At 43.7% G+C, this 23,756-nt stretch overlaps 1 protein-coding gene across 3 annotated transcripts in view; it reads left to right on the forward strand.

Moving 5' to 3' along the window:
- PSME4 (proteasome activator subunit 4) overlaps window positions 1-23,756 on the forward strand; it is a 212,390-nt gene that overhangs the window by 156,494 nt on the left and 32,140 nt on the right. For all 3 annotated transcript variants that reach the window (XM_075127153.1, XM_075127152.1, XM_048842866.2), the window contains 7 exons: window positions 395-499; window positions 6,491-6,582; window positions 7,576-7,707; window positions 9,181-9,389; window positions 9,780-9,865; window positions 19,603-19,731; window positions 21,843-21,998. In XM_075127153.1, coding sequence (XP_074983254.1) covers window positions 395-499; window positions 6,491-6,582; window positions 7,576-7,707; window positions 9,181-9,389; window positions 9,780-9,865; window positions 19,603-19,731; window positions 21,843-21,998 — 909 coding nt within the window. The remainder of the gene's footprint in view (window positions 1-394; window positions 500-6,490; window positions 6,583-7,575; window positions 7,708-9,180; window positions 9,390-9,779; window positions 9,866-19,602; window positions 19,732-21,842; window positions 21,999-23,756) is intronic.

The following is a 23,756-nucleotide window of genomic DNA, read 5'->3' on the forward strand; positions in this document are numbered from 1 at the left end:
AGAAGTAGAAGGGGATAGGAGGGTGGCACACAGGGAACGTGGGGAGAGACTAGATGAATGCAAGGAGTCCCTGGTGTGTGCAAAGCACTCAGCCTACAGAAGCAACAAAATCTGCAATCCTGTAGTAGTATTGTACTTAAACTGAAAAAACCCAAGAGGCTGCATATCTATGAACTTGACTGAGCAGTACTTCAGAGCACCCTGTAAATAAAACAGAAAAAGATGTTGGCAGTTTGAATTGTTGCCTTTCCTGGTAATTTTTTTTCAGGATTCTAATAATTTTGAGCTACTGTACGAAGCAAATTTCTCTTTGAGGGGTTGGGAGTTAGAGAAGTTAAGTAGGAGCCATACATGGCAAAATCCATAATCTCACCTTTGCTTTTCTGTTGAGTAGGTAGAGAAACTTTGGAAGCTTTTGTGCCCACTACTTCGAACAGCTTTATCCAATATTACCGTGGAAACTTATAATGATTGGGGAACATGTATAGCAACTTCCTGTGTAAGTTCTCAATATTGCTTAGCTTTGCTCGTTATTCATGTTAAAATAAATTAAACACACACATTTTTGGTAATATGTAAATAACAATTTTATGAAGAAAAATATTTAGATTTATTCTGTTAGGATTAAATTCAGAGTAGTAAATCCAACCTAAAAATTGCATTGTATACTAATTCTTGAAGTCCTACAGAAAACAGTAAAATACATTTTCTCATTCACAATTGTGGATGCTTTTTCTTCTGGAAGTATAGTTCACACTTTCGTCTGCTTTCTAGTTTTGTGATAGCTATGTAAGAGGTAGCTATTGATGACATTAATGTCTGCACTTACTGTAAAATCTTTTACCACTAGTGCTGAATTTTTCCTTACTCTTCTTTTGAAGCTCAGACCACAGAACTGTCCTCAGTTTATAAAATAAAAAGTGCAATTTAATCATGCACGTATTGAAAAGGATCTGGAAAATATATAGATACAGATTAACGTAACTAGGGTGGCCTGTTGACCTTTAAGGGCTTGTCTACGCTTGAAATGCTACAGCAACATAGCTGCACCACTTCAGTGTAGAACAGTGGTTCTCTGTACCCCTGGGGGTATGCAGAGATCTTCCAGGGGGTACATCAACTCGTCTAGATATTTGCCTAATTTTACAACAAGCTACATAAAATGCACTAGCAAAGTCAGAACAAACTAAAATTTCATACAGAGAATGACTTGTTTTATACTGCTCTATATACTATATGCTGAAATGTAAGCACAATATTTATATTCCAATTGATTTATTTTATAATAATATGGTAAAAATGAGAAAGTAAGCAATTTTTCAGTAATAGTGTGCTGTGAACACTTTTTTGTATTTTTATGTCTGATTTTGTAAGCAAGTAGTTTTTAAGTGAGGTGAAACTTCGGGGTACGCAAGACAAATCAGACTCCTGAAACAGGTACAGTAGTCTGGAAAGGCTGAGAACCACTGGTGTAGAGGCTCCCCATAATAACGGGAGGGGTTCTTCCGACGGTGTAGTAAGCCACCTCCCCAAGAGGCAGTAGCTAGGTCAACAGAAAAATTCTTCCATTGACCTAGTACTGTCTGCACGGGGGGGCTAGGTCTGCTTAACGCCGCTGCTCAGAGGTGTGGATTTTTCACACCCCTGAGCAACGTAGTTAAGCAAACTTAATTCTTCTTCAAGTGCTTGCTCATTCCATTCTAGCTATGTGCATGCCCACGTGCACAATCATTGGAGATTTTTGGCTTAGCGGTATCTGTAGAGTCGGATGTAGCTCCCTCTTGAGTGCCATGCTCATGCGTTGGTATATTAATCACTGCCAACCCTACGCCCTCTCAGTTCCTTCATACCGCCCGTGACGGTTGGTCTGAGCACCTTGTCTTACATCCCAAGAGTGTTAGTGGTTCTTACAGTCCATTGTTCTGTCTCCTTTGTTGTTAGTCGATAGGTATTTAGACCTTTAAGGTAAGTGTTAGAGTAGTTGTTTAGGAGTTAGAGTCCCGGCTGCGACTTCGCGTCGAAGCGGGGCATGCCCCATTCCCCAGGCTTTAAGCCATGTTCATCGTGCAGCCAGCCGATGCCCATTAGTGACCCCCACAAGAGCTGTTTAAAGTGTTTGGGGGAGTCCCACAGAAAGGATAAGTGCAGGATCTTCAAAAACTTTCGTCCTCGAACTCAGAAGGAGCGAGATATCCACTTGAGGGTCCTTCTCATGGAGGCTTCGCTTCATCCTACCTCGGAGCCCTCTCGATTGGACTCCATGCCTGGCACCACAGCATTGGCGTGCAGTGCACCACAGCACCAGAACCCACTCAGCACCGTTCCCCCTCCGCAGTGCCTAAGAAGTGGTTGAAGTCGATGGGCCCGCTAGCACCACAGAAAAAGGGGGCTTCGGGCAAAGGACCTGTGTTAGGCCACATGCCCACCCTGGAGCTGCTTGGGGTCGGACCCCCTAGTTCAGCCAGGGACCCGCCTCTGCCAGGAGTTTGAGGGACGTGATCGTTCCCCTCTATTTGACATTGGTAAGGCCTCATCTGGAGTACTGTGTCCAGTTTTGGGCCCCACACTACAAGAAGGATGTACAAAAATTGGAAAGTGTCCAGCGGAGGGCAACAGAAATGATTAGGGGGCTGGAACAAATGACTTATGAGGAGAGGCTGAGGGAACTGGGATTGTTTAGTCTGCTGAAGAGAATGATAGCTGCTTTCAACTACCTGAAAAGGGATTCCAAAGAGGATGGATCTAGACTGTTCTCAGTGGTAGCAGATGACAGAACAAGGAGTAATGGTCTCAAGTTGCAGTGGGGGAGGTTTAGGTTGGATATTAGGAAAAACTTTTTCACTCGGAGGGTGGTGAAGCACTGGCATGCGTTACCTAAGGAGGTGGTGGAATCTCCTTCCTTTGAGGTTTTTAAGGTCAGGCTTGACAAAGCCCTGGCTGGGATGATTTAATTGGGGATGGGTCCTGCTTTGAGCAGGGGGTTAGACAAGATGACCTCCTGAGGTCCCTTCCAACCCTGATATTCTACGATTCTATGATTCTGACTCCTGGGAGCAGTAAGAGGTCCCGGCCCCTAGTAGAGACATCTTTGCCCGAAGTGGACCTGGCGGCCAAAGAGCAAGTGGGCCAACTGGCACCGCAGATGCCAACTAAGATGATGGACCTGGCCAAGGCCCCGGCATCTGTGGGCAAGCCGGTTATGGGACTGCTCCCTAAAGCAGCGGAGCATCCCCAATCCCCGGACTATAGGTGTCTGTCCCCATCACTGTGGCCCTAGCACCGCAGCCTCAGTCCCCAGTTAGAAGACACAGGTCCCTGATGCCAAGGTCTCCACCTGCAAGGCACAGGACACCTGAGTCGCGACACTGATCTCAGTACCCCTGGTACTGTCAGGTCTCCCACCAGAGTTTGCCACGGTGCAGATCACCATTGCTTAGGCGATCTCCCAGGTGGTGATTCCCCCAGTGTGGGATCGTTCCTGGTCACGGAACCGGTCTCCAGCTTCCCAGTACTGCTCTTCGAGCAGGCACCAGTCCTTGCCTTCTCCTTACAGTCACCAACAAGGGTCAGTCAGCAGACTCGGGCATCTACAGCTCTGCCCTAGTCACCAGAAGGGCAATGGTCTGAGCCTGAAGGGGTGTTCAGCCCCTTGCCTATAAAAGGCGAATTGCCACCGGCCCACGAGACTGGCATGGCTCCTGTGGCGTGGAGATGGGGCAAGGCCCCTCTCAGTGGTAGTACTGGAACTTTTGAGGTGTACCTGTTATGCCAGTCCCGTACTCCCACTGTTACTCCCAGGCCTAATCGGACAAGCTGCACCTGGCACAGCCAGCACCCAAGTCAGAGCACGGTGCCAAATCTAACACGAGGGCGACATAGTAGGTACTGACACCCAAGGAGCCATCCCCAGACGAGCAAGGGGAAGCTGCACCTCCCCCTGCTATGCAGTCATCTTCATTGTCTCTGGACGAAAGAACAGCGGGCTCCTCACAAATGAGCAGTCCCCCCGACAACTTCAAGGAGCACCAGGCCCTGCTCAAAATAGTGGCTGCCAACCTGAACTTGGAGGTCAAGGAGCTAGCAGAGGAGTCTGACGACCTCTTTAATGTTATACTCTCCTCTACCCTGTCCCAGGTCACATTGCCCGTCCACCCAGGGGTCCTTAAAATTGCCAAGTGTATGTGGCAGACCCCCTCTTCCATTCCACCTACCTCCAAGAAGGTGGAAGAGAAGTATTATGTCCCCACAAAGGGGGTTGAGTACCTGTCACCCACTCTCCAGGGGGATCCCTGGTCGTGTCTGCTGACAACAAAAGGGACAGATGAATGGCACACTGGAAAGTAAAGACACCAAGAGGCTGAACTTGTTTGGTAAGAAAATTTATTCGACAGCCAGCCTGCAATATTAGGTATCTAACCATCAGGCCCTGCTAGGCAGGTACAACTTCAACCTGTGGGATTCCATCAGCAAGTTTAAGGAGGGCTTCCCACATGACCGAGCCCAGGAGTTCTCTGCCTTGGTGGACGAGGGCAAAGCAGTGGCGAGAGGCACCCTCCAGATGGCCTGGGACGCTACAGACTCGGCGGCCAGGTAGTCACTTCTGCAGTGGTCATGAGGCTCAGCTGGTGGTTACAGTCCTCTGGGCTGTCCCAGGAGTTGCAGAGTACCCTTCAGGACCTTCCATTTGAGGGAGCTGCGTGACGAACAGCTCCACGGCCTTAGACTCACATGCCACCCACCGTTTCTTGGGCCTTCAGACCCCTTAGAAGGCTAGAAAGCCTTTCCATCCCCCTCCACCTCCGTCGAGGTTCTGTGGTGTCCCCCAGTCCAGCTCCTCCAGGAAGGACAGGGACAAAGGATTTCAATGGTGTCACCCATCGTCGTCCCATTCCTCCCCCCAGCCTAGTTCTTCTAGAGGCCAAGGAAGCCAGAAGCAGGTGTTTTGAGGATGCACCCAAGGATGGCACCCCAGTCACTCCCCAGAATCCACCTCCTGGCTCTTTTCTCAACCTCCTGCACCCCCTCTGGTCAGGCTGGTCACGGCTCACCTCAGACCACTGGGTGCTTGACATAATATCTTTAGGCTTAACCCCTTCAAGCCTCTGGCTTTCTGCTCTCTCCTTCTCTGTCCTGGAAGGTTACATTCCTAGTTGCGATAACGTCCGCCCACCGGTTCTCCGAGATTAGGGCGCTTACCTCGGAACCACCCTATACGGTCTTCTACAAAGACAAGGTCCAGCTGCAGCCACACCCAGCTTTCCTGCCCAAGGTGGTCTCTCAGTTGCATACGGGCCAGGACTTTTACTTACCTGTCTTTTTTTCCAAAGTCGCATAAGTCAGAGGAGGAGCATAGATTCATTCCTGAGATGTCAGGAGGGTGTTAGCCTTCTGCACTGAAAGGACCAAGCCATTCCGCAAGTCAACCCAGTTGTTCATCGTGGTGGCTTACAGGATGAAAGGTCATCCAGTGTCCACTCAAAGAATTTCTGCTTGTATCACTGTCTGCATTCACTGCTGTTCTGATCAGGTAGGGGTGCCACCATAACTGCCCATTCAACCAGGGCACAAGCCTCCTCGGCAACTTTCCTAGCCCAAGTGCCTATCCAGAACAGCTGTAGGGCGGCCAGCTGATAGTCTGTCCACACGTTCATGTCCCGTATGCACTTACCCAGCAGGCCTGGAGTGATGCTGGCTTTGGTTGAGCAGTACTAGACTGTGAACTCCAAGCCGACCTCCGAGGATACTGCTTGTGAGTCACCTAGAATGGAAGTGACATGAGCAAGCACTTGAAAAATAAAAAACTGTTACCTACCTTTTCGTTCTTCAAGATGTATTGCTCATGTCCATTTCATTATCCACCCTCCTACCTGAGTTGCCAGCAAGAAGGAACTGAGAGGGCTTAGGGTCAGCACTAATATACCAACGCATGAGTGCAGCACTGAAGAGGGCGATACAGCTGATCCTACGGATACTGCTAAGGCAAAAATCACCAATGACTGTGCGTGTGATGAGCACGCACATACCTAGAATGGAAAGGACATGAGCAACACATCTCGAAGAACAACAGCTACAAAAATTTAGGTAACCATTTTTTTTTTCTAGTGTAGACCAGGCCTTGTATCCAGTAAGATTTCTCTGCACTAAATGTTAATAGTTTTTCATAACTAGATTACATCCTTTAAAATGCCATAGAAATAAAAATAACACTGTTTTTAAATCACTGTACTTTACTAAGTAATTGGTAATAAATCTCTTGCGCCACTATCCATGATTAGAATGCCGCATTTCTGCATGATCCTGATTTTTTTTTTTACTGGACCCTAATTTTGAGAAAAGTAAAACACTGTCTTCATTTATGTAATAATGCATACATAGGAACCTCAAGAACATTTAATGCAAATATTTAATTGTCTTTCTTTTTACATGGCTTAAAGTAGAATCACCAAATTCCTCTGTTTTCCAGTTACTGATTTATAACTTTCTTTATCAGGAGAGCAGAGATCCTCGGAAACTGCACTGGTTATTTGAGCTGTTGTTGGAGTCTCCTTTGAGTGGTGAAGGAGGATCATTTGTAGATGCATGGTAAAATGTTACCTTCAAACTGCTTTACAGTTGATGGGTAAAGCATGAACAAATGTAAGAGATGTGAATAAAGTTCACTCAGAGTATATTGTGACTGGCCACTGCAAGGTGGAAGAGCCAAGAGTCTAATCGTGTACCTGCACATCCCACACAAGAACCTCTCAGTTGTAGTTCCTTGTTCATGCCCTTCCTCCTCCTATCCTTAGTTCCCCAGGGGTAGAGTAGGGCCCAGAGGGGAAAAACATTGCTTAAAGCACATTACTATGATTAATTGGATTCAGTTAGGACAGTGGTTCTCAAAGTATGGGGCGTACCTCCTGAATGTGTCAAGGGAGGTGCTAGCTTTGTGCTCTTTTGAGCTCTGGCTGTCAGCCCCTGGTGGCTGGGACTCATGCAGAAGGGCCGCACACACCCAGGAGGCGGGGATAAAGAGGTCAGCCCCAGAGGGGCAGTAGCAGCACAGAAGGGTGGCAGTGGGACACTTAGTCTGCTATAAACAGTGATACTGACAAATGTCACTTTTCACATTTCCTCCCTTACTTCTGCACTGCTGCACCCTTCTCAATCTGCTGTGAAAAGTGATGTGTGTCAGTATCACTTTTCACATTGCTGTCCTTACTTCTGTGCTGCTGTTGGCGTGAAGCTGCCTTCAGAGCTGGGCATCTGACCAGCAGCTGCTGCTCTCCACTCTGCCTTCAGAGTTGGGTAGCAGTATATGTAGTGGGGGTGGGGAGGGGTGAAAATGACTACAGACACAAAGAAGGGGGGCCCTATTAAGTAAGTTTGAGAACCATAACTATTGTGGAACTGTGGTACTGACATAACAGCAATACTGTAATAGTTACTCTCATTTTGTGATTGAAAAGCTTTTATACTCTTGTGTATCTGTAGTTCATGGATATATGTAAATCATTAAAAACAAGACTTGGAAAAAATAAGTTGCAGTTGTCAATACAGTAAAGCTAACTAAAGCCTTCATGTTCCAATTTCTAGCCGACTCTACGTATTGCAAGGTGGCCTTGCACAGCAAGAATGGAGAGTACCAGAGCTGTTGCACAGGTTACTAAAGTACTTGGAACCTAAACTCACCCAGGTTTACAAAAATGTCAGAGAAAGAATAGGAAGGTTAGTGTTCTCTTCTGAAGAATTTTCTTTGTTCTGTTCATGTCCATTGAATACTCAAGTATTATTTATTTTCTTTGGATGATTGTCTTCCTAGGTATGTGAACATATACATGTACCAGAATAGAAATAAATAATATTTTCCAAAAAATAATGTACCTATAAATTGCTATTTAACAGGCACTTTTTGTAAACATAGGGTGATGTCTTGATTCTCGTCCTGTTGTTTCATGTGACCTCTCATTTTCACACTGGGAGAGCTCTAAAGCTCTAGAAACAAATGAACTGTACCCAACCCCTGCCAGACCAAGGTGAAATTTTCAAAACCACCTAAGCTCCTAAGTGCCATTGAAAGTCTATCAAATTGTAACAAGTTAGAACCTATAACTAATGAATAATTAGGGTCTCAGATGTGCTGGAGTGGGTTTTTCTAGAAATATTTATAGTCAGAGAATAATCTGGAATCATAGCGATATAGGGCTGGAAGGTACCTTCAGAGGTCATCTAGTCCAGCCCTACATGGTGAAACAGGACCAAATACACAGTCCTAGACTATACATGACAGGTTTTTGACTAACCTGTCCTTAGAAACCTCCAATCACAGGGATTCTACATCCTCCCTTGGAAGCTTATTCCAGTGCTTAACTATCCTTATGATTAAAAAGTTTTTCCTAATATCTACTTAAATCTCCTGTGCTGCAGATTATGGTGATTATTTCTTGTCCTACCTTCAACGGCCATGGAGAACAATTGATCACCATCCTTTTTAGAAAAGCCCTTAATATATTTGAAGATTATCAGGTTTCCCCTCAGTCTTTGTTTCTCAAGACTAAACATGCCCAGTTTCTTTTAACCATTTATTATGGTATGATTCATTTTGTGTGTCTACAGTTTGCAACCTTCAGGAAAGAGTTATAAGTAAACAGCATATCTTTTCATGTACTGTATGCAAAATAGCATGTTTGTCAGAAATAAGAAAAATAATTCTCCTACAGGATATCAAGTTACCTACACGCCAAATAAGATTCCGAATGCAATAGATAGACGTTGTCAAAGATGAAAAATGTGAACTCATTAAAAATAGCATATAGCATTTTCCCCCCTTTGAGTCTTTCACTTTCTCATTAGGTGAAAACAGTTCTTAAGCCCTCAATTAATAGTTTTCCTCATGTTCTCACTGAGGTTTAGATGTGTGTATATATAGTGAAGCAGCTCAGTGAACTGAGGTTATTTGTCTTGGTGCATTGTACTCTTATGGTATAATGCCTTAAATTGAGGTAAAGATCTGAATCACAATGATGTTGCATTCTGTTTCAGATAGCATTTGGTTTTATTTATTTTATGTGGTCTACAGGAAGAAATTTTAAATTTCAAAAAAGTATTAAATTTCAACTAGTAAAATGCAGCAAATAGCCCCTGAACACATTTAACTGGTTTCTTCATGTTAATGTATAAACTTGCGTTATTTATTTTTAGTGTTTTGACCTACATATTCATGATAGATGTTTCCTTGCCAAATACTGCTCCAACAAAGTCCCCTCATGTCCATGAGTTCACTACGCGAATACTTGAAAAGCTCAAACCTCTTATGGAAGTGGATGAAGAAATTCAGAACCATGTTATGGAAGAGAATGGAGTTGGTGAACAAGATGAGCGAACTCAGGGCATTAAACTCTTGAAAACCAGTGAGTTGCTGAATTTAACTTGTGAAAACAGACAATGTGTTTGGCTGCACAGAATTATGATTGAGTACTGCAAGTGGCATACTTACAATGTGCAATTTTGCCTGTTACATTAGCTTTATACTAAAGAGGTGTCTGTACCTCTTGTAGGTTGGACTGTGTTAATGTATAACTTATTCCAAATTACATGACTATGGCTTGAATAATAATTATTCTAATGAAAACTCATGGGCTCTCACATAAGAACACAGGGCCAAACTTACTGTTGATGCAACTCCATTAACATTAGTAGAAATCTGGTGAGATATGCCAGTAGTGAATTTGGCCTATACATTTGTCATTTTGCTTGTTGATCTTGTTATTCAGTAAGTATTTCTGTCTTTTTATAAACAGTCCTGAAGTGGTTGATGGCAAGTGCAGGTCGGTCCTTCTCCACGGCTGTCACAGAACAACTCCAACTTTTACCCTTGTTTTTCAAGGTACCCATTTTAATTACTGAGCTTTTAGTCACATTTGGTTTAAAAACAAGTTATAAAAAGCAATGTTATGATTGATTTTAAAAAATGTTTTTTTTAAATAGAAAAGTGTGCATATATATGGCTAGCCAAATTCTGCCCCAACATCCTCCTTTGCTTATGTGTGAAATAGATAGTGTACTTATAGAAGCTGGAACAATTGGTCTAGCCTTTTTCCAATACGCCCTCCCATTCTTGCACATAGAAATATATGATTGATCTTATGGAGGAATCCTGAGCTGTTTCAAAATGATGAAAGGGTGCAGAGAGATCCAGATATTTTTCAGGTGTATGCTCTTACAATGAACAGGCAGAACTTGGCCAGAGTTTCTGAATGCGGAGACTTAATGGTCACACTTGGTAAAGGAAGTAGAGTAGTGTCCAGCAGACCACTATTCGGTTTCATACTTCAGAAACTCTTTATGCAGTGCTGTTTAGCTGCAGTGTTCTAGAAGATTACAGAGTGTAGTCAAACTGTTTTCTTCTGCAGTTACTCCAACACCATAGTGTTAGCAGGTGTGAGACCCTTACATTTTCAAAGATGGAGTTACTCTGTAGGTCTTGGTAGGCTCCTGTAGTCCTTCTACCATTCATAAGTTGAGACAGCTCATTTCACCACTACTGCATAGAATGGGACAGCTTGCTTTTCACAGCAGTTGGCCTTTTGGCCTAAAATATGACTGATATAAGGAACCTATTATTCTTAGCAGGCTTTCTCTAGATTATACTGTCCACCCTAACCCAAGTCACTGTGAATAGACACGAGTACCTTCAGACTTGGAATATCACCATCTTCACTTTTTTTTCTCTCCAGTGGTGGAAACAGCCCCTATAGTTATATTAAGATCAAATTCAATTAATAGACAGCAACAAAGCAGGCTTTTTCACAACTGTTAAGGCCATGAAAAAGAACAGCAAATTTCATTCAATTTAGAATTCACAAGGGATTCATCATTAATTCCCGCATACTGAATGTAAATTAGACAAAGTCTTTTTAAAAAATCTTGTCAAATTTACATTATGATGAAAGACTACTGTTGTTCTATGGCAATAGAAAAAAATCAAAACTTTGCTTAGGCAAACTTCGTTACTTTAATCCTTGGTTACCAATTTTGTCAGTTTATACCTTTTTTAAAACAACATACTCTCCCTCACTTTTCATTTAATCAACTGGGAGTTCAGGATCCGTTGTGTTCTATATCGGCCCATCATAAGAACTTAGCAAGGCAGAATAGCATCCATTTCAGTTTGAAGTACAGGTTACCTTTGTGGGAAGAGTCATTCTTACTTTAATAAAATGTCAGATTTTAGTTATCTAAAAATAACGTATGTCCCCAAAACACACAAAAGGGTTACTGATACAAAAATATATTGCTAATATTTCCAGTTTAACTTTTCTTCTAACTCAGTGGTAGACCTGGAATTCTTCTTTGAGTAATGTCCTATGGGTTCTCCACTGTAGTTGTGTCTACGTCCCTAGACTGCTGATCGGAGAACTTTGGTAGCTGTGTCCATTGGGCCAGCACATGTGCTGTCCCACCTTGTACTGCACCACGAGGCTAGCCAGCGTTCAGGGACTAAGGGCTTGTCTACGCTACGAAGTTTTGTTTACAAAACTTATGTCAAAAAGAAAAGGAGTACTTTTGGCACCTTAGAGACTAACCAATTTATTTGAGCATAAGCTTTCGTGAGCTACAGCTCACTTCATCAGATGCATCTGATGAAGTGAGGTGTAGCTCACGAAAGCTTATGCTCAGATAAATTGGTTAGTCTCTAAGGTACCACACTTACTCCTTTTCTTTTTGCGAATACAGACTAACACGGCTGCTACTCTGAAACCTTTCAAAACTTATGTCGACACCCAAAAGTCGACAAAACAAAAATCACCAAAGGGTGTTCACACTTGCTCCTTTTGTCGATAGATCATGCCCACATTGGGGACACCAATCATCAACAGGGTGAGCAATTCACCATGGGTATATATCCCACAGTGCAGTGTTGTGGGAAGGAAGAGCTGATCGCTGCGCATCTTGGGATTCTCTGTGAGTTCTCCCACAGCCCCCTCAGCTGCCAAGAGCAGCATCATGAGCAGCTCTGTGAGCTCTCCATGTTGAGGAATCCCCACCCCCTGCAGCAGCAGTCTGCCTGCTGCTGTGTTCCTAGTGCAGGACAGAACAGGAGCATTCCAATTATTTTCTCTTTGTTTGTTCCCCAAACGGAGCAGCACACAGATACTTCCTGGAGCTTTGAAGGGGGAGGGGCGCATGCCTGCAGGGCAGCAGAGATCAAAACACTGAGCAGAGCAATCAGGGGAGGCATTTTGGGATACTGGGCGTTTTTCGCGACAAAAGTCCCATTGTAGTGTGTACGCTCTTGCTGTTTTGTCTCCAAAAGGCAGTTTTTGGCAACAAAACTTGCCAGTGTAGACAAGCCCTAACAGTCCTGCTTTCCTTCTCAACTGCCCCAGCTCGAGATGGAGCTTTAGCTGTCCATTGTGGATTGTTTATTCTTTTACAATTGCTAATTTTTAGCTTCCTTAGAAGCCTCTTTTGTTTCTTTTCCTCCTTCTACTGTTTATTTGGCCATTGCCTAAAAGAAGAAGAATGGACTTTGTTCTTCTGTCAACCCACAGTGGGGGAGACCCCCCTGGACAAAGCTCTCTGGGCTTAAAGAAGTGCTGCACTTACAGTGAGGCGGTCCCGGTTGTGGACAAGCACTCCCAGTGCATCTGTTGCCTTGGCGAGGGCCATATCCAACAAAAGCATTCCCTCTGCCAGTAGCCCAGCTCTTTGCTGAGAAGACTTGACACCTCCCTCCACACCTTGAAGGATTCCAGGGCCACCCTCCGGTTGCTGGGAATCTACACATGGGGACAAAAGAGATCTTTTAGCCCCCAATCCCAACACATAGATTATTCATCTCAGTTCCCATCACAGCGCCATTATGAGCCACAAAGAAAAAAGGGAAAATTCCCAAAACATAAGGCATCTGGTCCACAATCTTCAACCCAGCCCCTGCCTCTTAGCACCACTTTTTTGAGGGGCAGGTCGAGGCACCATAAGACCACTCCCTACTACTGTCTATGACCGTGCACCCACTTGGCCACCATTTGGCAGGGTTCCACAGTGCCTGGGAATGCATAATGTCGAACAGATGGGTCCTAGAAATCATCTGATCCAGGTACTCCATCCACTTCACCTCTCTACCCCCTCCACAACACTCTTCCCTGTCACTCTTCAGGGACCCTTCTTATGAGAGTCTGCTGCAACTGGAGATAGATTGACTCCTCCAGTTAGGAACTAGAGAACCAGTTCCTCAACATCTACAAGGCAAGGGGTTCTATTCTTTTTACTTTCTAATACCCAAAAGGGAGGGAGTTTGGAGACCCATACTGGATCTCAGAGCTTGCAACAAGTTTGTCAAAGCTCAGACATTCAAGACGGTCACCTTATCGATGATCATTCCACCTCTGGAACAGGGAGACTGGTTTTCAGGTATTGACCTACAGGGCGTCTACTTTCATATTTCAGTACTACCAGCTCACAGACAATTTTTCAGATTCACTCTGGGACACACCATTACTAATACAGAGTCCTCCCCTTCAGACTCTCATTGGTCCCTATTTTCCGAAGTTCTCTCAGTGGTAGCTGCTCATGTACATTCACAAAGGATAATGATCTATCCTTACCTGGACGATTGTTTCCTCAGAGCCCGATCGCTCTAGGAGGCTCATTGAGCCATCAACACCACTATACATTTGTTCACAGAACTGGGCTTTCAGATCAACACCCAGAAGTTGACCCTCACGCCAATGCAACACCTGGAATTCATGGCAGTCGGCTTGGATGCTCTGCAGGCCAAACCTTCCTACTTCAACACAGGTTCCTATCCCTGGTCTCACTCATAGACACGGATCAATGCAGTCCTCAAGTACCAACCAGACTCTGCCTCCAACTGTTGGGGCATATGGCAGTGGGCACAGCTGTGATACTGCACACCAAACTCCACATGCAATGCCTCCAACTATGGTTCAGTTCAGTTTACAGGCCGAACAAAGACAGTGTGGACAAACCCCTGTCACTACCTACCATGATCAAAAGCTTCTTGGACTGGTGAAAGAACCTAGCCAATGTATGCAAAGGGATTCCCTTCTCACAGAGGACGCCATCATCACTGCTTACCACCGATACATCACTCAGCAAATGGTTACCTCTGGAGATATCTCTACACATCAATCTCCTCGACCTGAGAGCGGTCAGGAATGCCTGCACCCATTTCTTCCCGCTGATAGCAGGATCACATACAAATATCCTACCAGACAACATAGCCTGCAGATACTACATTTGCCAGGGAGGGGCCAGGTCGCCCTCCTTATGCACAGAAGCAATGAAATTATGGAACTGGTGCATCTCTCACAACATCACCTTGTCCACGGCTTCCTTCCTGGGCATGCAGACCTCAATAGCAGCTGACCCCAGTTGCTAATTCACGCATGATCACAAGTGGGAGATGCACCTGTCAGTACTCCATGACTTTTTCACATGATGGGGAACACAATCCACAGACCTGTTTGCTGCATACCAGAACAAGAAGTGGCCATGCTGCTGCTCAAGACAACACTCTCTGAGTGATGTTCTTCTCCCCTGGGACAAGGACCTTCTTTACACCTTTCTTCTGTTTCCTCTACTGCCGAAGGGACTAAGCTCACGGTCCTGATTGCTCCTACTTGGCCAAGATAGACCTGGTACCTTACCTGACACAGCTCTCAATGTGCCTTCCAGTTTCCCTTCCAACCATTCCACATCTCCTTTCGTAAGATAAAGCGTGTACCCTACATCCCTACTTTGGGATTCTCTGCCTCAAAGCATGGCTCCTGCATGGTTCCAGCATCTAGAAAGTTGATGCTCAAAGGAAGTACAAGAGGTTCTAATACACAGTAGAAAGTCCTCCACATGACGTACTTACCTGCAGAAATAGTCCAGGTTTCAGATTTGGTGTACATCGTAACAAATCTCACCAATGTCAGCAACTCTCCCACATATTCTGGAATATTCTCTGACCCTTAAAGTCAGTATTGTCTCTAAACTCTATTAGGGTCCATCTTGCAGCTGTCACAGCTTTTCAACAACCCATAGAGGGGTACTCGGTACTATCACACCCAACCACTAAAAGGTTCCTTAAGGGTATAATGAATTTCTTCCATCAATCTTGACTCCTACCCCCTCGTGGGACCTAAACCTGGTACTGAAAGGCCTGACTAGGCCCCCCCCCTTTGAACCCATGGCCACCTGTTCGCTGATGTACCTATCAATGAAAACAGCCTTCCTGATAGCAATTACCTCAGTTAGAAGAATAGGGGAGATAGCAGCTTTGATGGCACATCCCCCCCTAAACAGTATTCTTTCCAGGCAAGATTACACTCAGGCCTCATCCAAAATTCATCCCTAAGGTAACTTCCCCTTTTCACATGAATCAGTAAGTCCGCCTTATAATCTTCTATCGCAAGCCTCACCAAGACAATAGGGAGGCTATACTACATACCTTAGATGTTAGGAGAGCTCTAGCATTCTACAAAGGCCTTCAGGAAGTCCCCATGACTTTTCCTCATTGTGGTGGAACGATCCAACAGCTCAGCAGTATCAGCCCAAAGACTCTGTAAGCGGGTCTTGAATTACATCAGACAGTGCTACCAAATTTGTAATGTGACACACACACCCCAACTCGATCCAGACATGTTCCTCAAGATCGATTTCCTCATCTGTCGCTTTTTTCAAGGATGTCCCTGTCTCAGAAACCTGCAGAGCAGAGACATGGACGTCAGGCCACACTTTTACAGAACACTATGCAATCACTTGGGACTCTGCCTCTGATGCCATCTTCGGTTCCACAGTACTGTCATCTCTAACTGATGCCACTCCGAAGTCCCAGGCCTCCAAAAGGGGTACTGCTCAGGAGTCACCTGCAGTGTGTTATGCATATAAGCAGCACACGGGATCTTTTTCAGGGGAAAAACCTTCATCAACTCAGATTTCACCATTCCAAGTATTGTTCCAGGGATTTGAATTCCCCATGCCTGTACTTACTTTTTTATATATACTTCTGCCACTATGCCCTCAGGGCTTCCAACCTGTTTTCCAATTTTTTTATTTGTTGCCTGCCTGCTTGTCTGGGCCCGATTCTGCTTTCCTCGTTGAACTGTCCCTTTTTATGGACACAGGCTTTGTTCCACTACCAATTTAGCAAGGAGGGTGGGCTCCTCAACAAGCCCCCACCCTTCCTGGTCCCTTTCCTAAAACATTCTCCACCAAAAATGTTGTGCTTATAAGAAGCACACGGGATCTTTTTCAGGAGAAAAGGCAATACGCCGCGTTTATTGAAGATACAACAATTAGCATATGCATTCAGTCACACCACACACACAAACACACACTGTCCTGCCAGTCGATGTTATAGTTACCAGTCCAAAGTCCAGATCAACCTAATGACCAGCTGGGTTGATCACCAGTAGGGAGGAGCCAGGTTTCATCGGTCGCAACACGATGCTTCGGGGAAGTCTTGGCAGGATGAACCCTAAGTTTCATGGCAAGGCACCCTGTTCATATAGTTTCCTGTTTCCTTCATTGGGATCAATGAATTTTGCACTATCGTGCTGTAATCAACTGTTGTTTGACTAGTGCTTGTTTGTTTGTTTGGTTTTTTAACTTGTCCTTCTTATTCTTTATCTTGTTCTTTCATCAAGTTCCTCAGGGAGTTATCCCATGCTGGTTTTGATCACAGCTATTTTGTCCCCATTGATAGGTGCCTGTCTTATTTTTAGAGTCATTAATTTGCCCTCCTCTGACATTTCAGTAGGAGCGTGTTGCAGCCTCCTGGCACCCTTGCATTTGTTTCTGGATTCTTTGTTGTACATCTGGCTCAGCGATGGCCTTCACACTTATTTCTTTACACATACATTCCTCATTTGCACACAAAACAAAATTAATTTACACAGAACATTTTGAACAGAAACATCCTTCTACTCTGTATCCAGCAATCACTCACACCCCCTTTACTGTCCTTTGTTCCAGTTTCTTTCAGGTATCCTTGGGGGTGGAGAGGCTATCTCTTGTACCAGCTGAAGACAAAATGAAGGGGTCTCCCAGGGTTTAAATAGACTCTCTTGTGGGCAGAGACCCCCTCCTCTCGTCTATGCAAAGTCCAGCTCCACGATGGAGTTTTGGAGTCACATGGGCAAGTTACATGTCCATGCATGACTCCGTTTTTACAGACAGCAGCCATTGTCCACATGCTACACCTCTACCCCTATATAACGCGACCCAGTATAACACAAATTCAGATATAATGCGGTAAAGCAGCGCTCCGGGGAGGTGGGGCTGTGTGCTCCGGTGGATCAACACAAGTTCGATATAGCGTGGTTTCACCTATAACACGGTGTGATGGGGTTGGGACTCACCACCGCAGGGCTTCCTGCTGACTCATCAGGGAATTAGCTCAGTCCAGTGTGGAGCGCCCTTCACTGGTGGTGTCCTGTCCGTCTCTCACCCTCTCTTGGACCCGGGTTGCTCCTTCCGTGTGATGTCCTCTTCAAGACACTGCCCTCCAGCAGTGCTTCCTAGTCCTCGTTCACCCCCTTACGGGGGGGGGGGGGGAGGAGCAGTCTTTCACTTTGCCCAGCCACAGCGGCCAACCACACCCCAAAGTCTAACCCCTTTTGCCAGGGGTCCAGTGTAGTCCACTATCGCCACATCCAACAGCTTGGGTGTATGTGCCATGGGGAAGAGGGGGACCCAGGCCTGCCCTCTACTCTAGGTCCCGACCCAGGGACCCTTTGGCGGCAGCCTTCCTGCCCTCCTTCTCTCCCCTTGTCTGCCTCTCTCCCTGGGTCACTTCCCCTTTGTCTCCTTTGCACCGGCCCGGCCCTTCCCTCAGGGCCTGCAGCCTGGCAGATACCGGGCTGGAGTTCCTTCTGCTCCCATCGCCTGCCCCGGACTGCGCTGTCCCTGGTGCTAGTCCCCTTGCACAGGAGACAGACCTTCACCCTCTGAAGGCCTGGGAGAGACTGCCTGCTCCCTTCCTGGGCAGCCTTTATATAGGGCTGAGCCTGGCCCTGATTGGCTATCTCTTACTCAGCCTCTGGCTCCCTAGCAAGCCTTCTCTGAATGGCCGCCCACCTGCACAGCCTCTCTGGCCTGCTGGAGCCCCCTCTAGTATAGTAGTGGGGCAGCCACCCCACTACACACGGTAAGATTTTTTTGGCTCCCAAGGACAGCATTATATCGGGGTAGAGGTGTACCTTGCACATCCTCGTGTAGACTTCTTATGTGGATTGGAGCCTTCCAAGATCCATTGTGCGTTACGTGCTTCTTGATTGGGCTTCTTGCACTTGCAAATTCCTTTCTAAAGAAGCTGACCAAATACCTTACTATGGCTATTTAAAATCAAACAAGCATACAGCCAATATTCATACCTTTGAATACAACAATGACACATGCATACAAATAGGATGAATATATTCAGTAGGTGGTAACCTTTACATAGATATGTTACATGGCATATGTAGCATAAAACATATTCTAGTTATGTTGTATATACATTCATAAACATATTTCCATAAAGCATTATGGGGTGCACCGTCACAGGACGCTGCTACCAAAGTTCTCCGATCAGCAACACAGGGACGCAGACACACCTGCTGTGGAGCACTCATAAGGACACACATCTCAAAGAACCATCATTACTGCACAAGGTGAATAACTTCTTCTGTATCAGAGATCTTCTGAAAGAGAGTGAAAGATATCCTCCCCATGTAAGAACAACCTTTAAAACATTGTCATCTTTTCTCAATCAAGTGAATTATTAGCGCATCTGTTGTTTAGCCAATGGTACTGCAACCAGCAGTTGTCAAATTCAGCTGTTATTTTCATTCCAAACCTTGTACAAAGCAAAAGGAGAGAGCCTCTGAGGGAAATAGCCTGGAACCTGAGGAGTTTGAGTTAGTTCCAAAGGTTGGAGTAGGGCATGTTGAACCTCTCAGCAGACAGCCTAAAAGGGAAAACCACACATATGGGTGACCCAGACTGAGAGAGTTCTGCAGTCTCAGGTCCGTTTTTCTTCTTCTTTCGTCTATCAAACCGCAAAGGACTTCTCTGCTGCTGGAGACAGCAACAGCTGCCCTCTGTGGGCTAGCAAACCGTTCATACACAGGAGGTGACCTGGATAAAAAGTTCTTATGTGCTTATCTACTGGCAGGGTGGAATTATACCCAAGTGTCTGGACTGGCTTAGAGGATATGAAAGAGAAACTTAATTGGGTATGGAAAACTTTCTGTTTAAACAGCCATCTACTTTATATCCTTCCTTAGAATGTTAAAAACATTTTTTCAAACTTTTGCCTAACACTCATTTACCTTACTTAACAAATTTAGGCCAGTTGAGCATTTATAGGTCGATAAATCTTACATGTTAAAATACAGAAATTTTAAACTTTCCTAGACATATGGTAATCTAAAGTAAGTAGGACCCCTCCTGATGACTGACCCAGTTTTAATCTTTCCTACTGAGTTATTAAAACGAATAGATCCCCCCTCAGATAACACATTAATTTCATGCAAAGAAGTTTTTCTTTTTTTTCTTTTTCTTTCTTTCAGGATTTTTCTTTAGCAACAAATATTTAACTCTTCCTGTTTTGTTCTTATTTTGTAGATTGCACCAGTAGAAAATGACAATAGCTATGATGAACTCAAAAGAGATGCTAAGATGTGTTTATCATTAATGTCTCAGGGATTGCTATATCCTCAACAAGTGCCTTTGGTACTCCAGGTGCTAAAACAAGTGAGTGTGATCTAAATTGTTTTAATGAATGCACATCACTTTAAAACCTGTTGAGCTTGTTATTCATACAAGGTAACTTGAGTTAACAATTATGAAACAAAGTATTTCTTATTTCCTGCCAGTGCTATATGTGCAAAGGTCTTCTGCAGTTTTTGAAATAGTTTGCTGCTTATATTCTTTGAGTCTGTATAGTGACACTGTTGTTAGTGTAACTACTTTATTAGTTCATTTCTATATTGAAGTGGCATACATCTCACCAAAATCATGAAGAATGTTTAAGTACTTAGTTAAACTCTTGATTGCAGTAATTCGCTGTACACCAGCCAAAAAGGCAGCACTACTGAGACTGCTGACTTCCTTTGCTTTGTAATAAATTCCATGTTAGTGTTTGGTCATCAGGAACAATAATCTGAATTAACTTTGTAAAATGGCTTTTGTATCAGCTTCCAATTTTTTATTTATTTATTTATTTATTCATTCATTCATTCATTCATTCATTCATTGATTGATTGCCAAGCAGAAATACATACTAATAAAGCATTAAACTCTTTGTAAAGAAAGGATTGCCTTTCTTCTAGTTTGTTCACTAAAAATTATACCCAGTGTTTGAAAGTATAGTTATCTTAAGCGGAAAAAGGATTAAACTTACATTTAGTTTCCTATGAGTATAAATCCTGTAAGGGAAAAATACATGAATGTTATGAATGTTTCACATTTTGTTTCTAACAAAATACTATCTCAAAAAAGTTCTATTTCCAGTTTTATTTTTTACTTGTCAAATATTTGCCCCAAATGGGATGTAAAATTTATTTTAAGGAATAAAAATAAGTAAGGGTTTAGTAACAAGTCGGCTTAAAATAAAAATGTCACTTTGAAAGGGACGTAGTTACAGTTAAGATTTAGTAATGGGTATTTTTAGTAAAAGTCATGGATAGGACACTGGCAACAAACAAAAATTCACGGACCCGTGACCTTGTCCATGACTTGTACTATACACCCCTGACTAAATCTTGAGTGTCCTGGGAGGCTCTGGGGACGCTGCTGGTGCTGGGGGCACTCTGGGGGTGTACTCCAGGAGAGCCACCTGCCGCCGCTCTGGGGGAATGCTCCAGGGTGCCTGCCGCCACTGCTGATGGGGGACCACCCAGGAACACTGCTGCTGGCGGGGGTGGGGCAACCCAGGACCACCACTGTTGCTGTGGGGGGGCCCAGTGCGGCTTGGGTATCCTTGTGGTCAGGCGCACTGGAAGGCTGCAGAAGTCACAGAGGTCCCGGAAAGTTACAGAATCTGTGACTTCCGTGACCTCTGTGGCAGACTTGCAGCGTTAGACATAGAACAGATTTCCAGTTGACTATCCTAAAAACAAGTTGAAATGTAGTTTCAGAAAGCAGCATGTTCTCTTGGGTCCCTCTCCTATTTTTTGTGGTTTTACAATGGTATTTTTCTGTTAAAATGTATGTCTGTCCTATTTATAACTTTGTGAAAGACCCACACAAATGAAAAGGAAAACAGACTATATAGAGAAATGGAGAAACTGATGGTATACAAAGTGCTATCAAATGCACAAAATAAAAAATTGAGCAAATGGATTTTTTCCTTTCAACCTTCATCTACTCTAGAAAAATTACCCATTACTGAAAATGGGTGTCAGCAGTGGATGCAGTCAAAGTGGTGGTACTAGTTCAACTTTCACCCATTGCTTACATCTTTTGTCAGTAATAAGCATTTTTTTCCACAGTTAAAGTCCACTATACAGACAATTTCAATGCAAAATTGAGCATAACTAAACTTTGAGCATAACTAACTGGCCACTTAGAACAGGCTGGTATCTGAGGTCATGAACAAATCAAAAGGTGTGATCTGTTTAGTTTCTCAGTTATATATCCAGTACTACAAATATTAAGTATTTAGATGCTTTGGAAATTTAGCCTCAAAGAACATAAACAAAACAAAGCTAACTATAAGGAGGGAAACCAACTTTTATGCGTAACTTGCTGCAGCAGCACAAAAGGTTTAAGTAATGGTACATGACAATATTTAGAGTAAATTAAATAGCTTGTCTACATGCCCTTGTTTTTAATTCCAACTGTTTAATCTTTGTTGCTTTCAGACAGCAAGAAGCAGTTCTTGGCATGCTAGGTACACAATACTGACCTACCTCCAGACTATGGTATTTTATAATCTCTTTATCTTCCTCAACAATGAAGAAGCTGTCAATGACATAAGATGGTTGGTTATAAAACTTTTGGAAGATGAACAGCTTGAGGTAAACATGAAGTTATACCTATTCCCATGTATTTTGACTTTCAGTGAAAGACATGGAACGTGAATAAAAGAAGCAGAACTAAGTTTTTTTATATTTATCTTTATATATCTAGTTTCTTGCCTCTTATTGTGTAACTTCATACAAAGAATAGAAAGTTTGCCATATTTAGCACTAATAGAAAATGCATTTGTGTTTAGTTTCTTGAATATATAATAAAAATGCTAACTTGTATAGAACTGTATTCTATAAAAAATTCTACTTTCAACAGGAAAACAAAATTATTCCAGAAAGCATTTCATTAGCAATAATAAAATGGCACAAGCCTCCCAATGTTTTCTGTCCTGTTTTAAATACAGTTGGAAGAGAGGTAGTATCTTTACAGTACTAAGGACATAATGGGTATTAGTAGAAAACCCAACCTTCAGATTTAAAATGCATTTCTACTCTAAAATCTGATTATGTAAAAATAACACTTTCTTACTCAGCAGAGGTTACCTGTGTGTATTCATTCACAGCAGCTGATTATAGTGACAAAAGTAAGTTTTTACTTCATTTGACTCAGATTGGCAATACTGGTTCTGCAGTACTATGAGCAAGTGAACTGGACTCTGTCTAGGCTAATACATCAGAAATAAGTTCCTATTGCAGAACCAAATTCTGGCTTCAGTTCTGAATGTCTTCAGTAGAGTAGCACAGATATAATTTGAAGACAATGGAGTTGCCCACATCTGAGGGCAGAATTTGTCTTGCAGAGCCATTATTACTGGTGTGATGCAAGAGTAATTTAAAAAACAAAAAACCTAAGCCTGACTCAGATTCTAGGTTGAGTCTGCAGGACTGACTGTTAGAAAAAACATCTTTTTACTTTTCAAATTGAAAAAATTTGCTATGGAAGCCATCAAAATATAGAAACATATCTTTACAATGACCTTTTTATACAGTTTCTTTTCAGAGTAGAAATGCATTTTAAATATCTTCCATTTATCACCACTGTTGAAGTAATTTTTAGTTTTGTGTCTTTGAGAGATTATCAGTGTTACTAGGATTTTCCAGAAGTTTAGTCGGACTAAGACCATGTCTACACTACAAAGTTAAGTTGACATCAGGCCTCCGATTTAAGCAATTTGATCTTGTGTGTCTGCACTACGCTCATTGTGTCAGCGGAGTGCATCCTCACTAGCAGGGCTTGCATTGATGCACGAAATGCTGCACTGTGGGTAGCTATCCCACAGTGCAAGTAGCCAAGTGGAATTTTGGGTTGGGTTTGCAGTGCCTTACGAGACCAAAACATTGGCATGGGTGGTTATGGCAACATGGCGTCCCTTACGTCCCTCCCTCCCTTCCTGAAATCAGCAGCAAACAAACCAAGCATTTTTCACATCTTTTTTCATAAACCTGGGTTACCCATGAGGACACTATAGCACGATAAGCATGGACCCTGCTCGGTTGTACACTGTTGTTGTGAGCATTACAAACACCTTGTGCCTTATCGTGCAGTATTTACATAGCCGATACAAGAGCCGCCACATGGAGTAGTGTGATGCCACACAACCAGCCCTGCTGGAAGACCTAGAGCAGAGCAATTCACAGTTGCTGGTGACAGTCACGCATCACCTTGACAGGGTTGAGCACCATTTCTGGGCCCGGGAAACAAGCACTGACTGGTGGGACTGCATCGTTATGTAGCTGTGGGATGATGAGCAGTGGCTGCAGAACTTCTGAATGTGTAAGGCCACTTTCCAGGAACTGTGTGAAGAG

Source organism: Caretta caretta, chromosome 3 (genome assembly GCF_965140235.1).
Source record: "Caretta caretta isolate rCarCar2 chromosome 3, rCarCar1.hap1, whole genome shotgun sequence".
Taxonomy (NCBI): Eukaryota; Metazoa; Chordata; order Testudines; family Cheloniidae; genus Caretta; species Caretta caretta.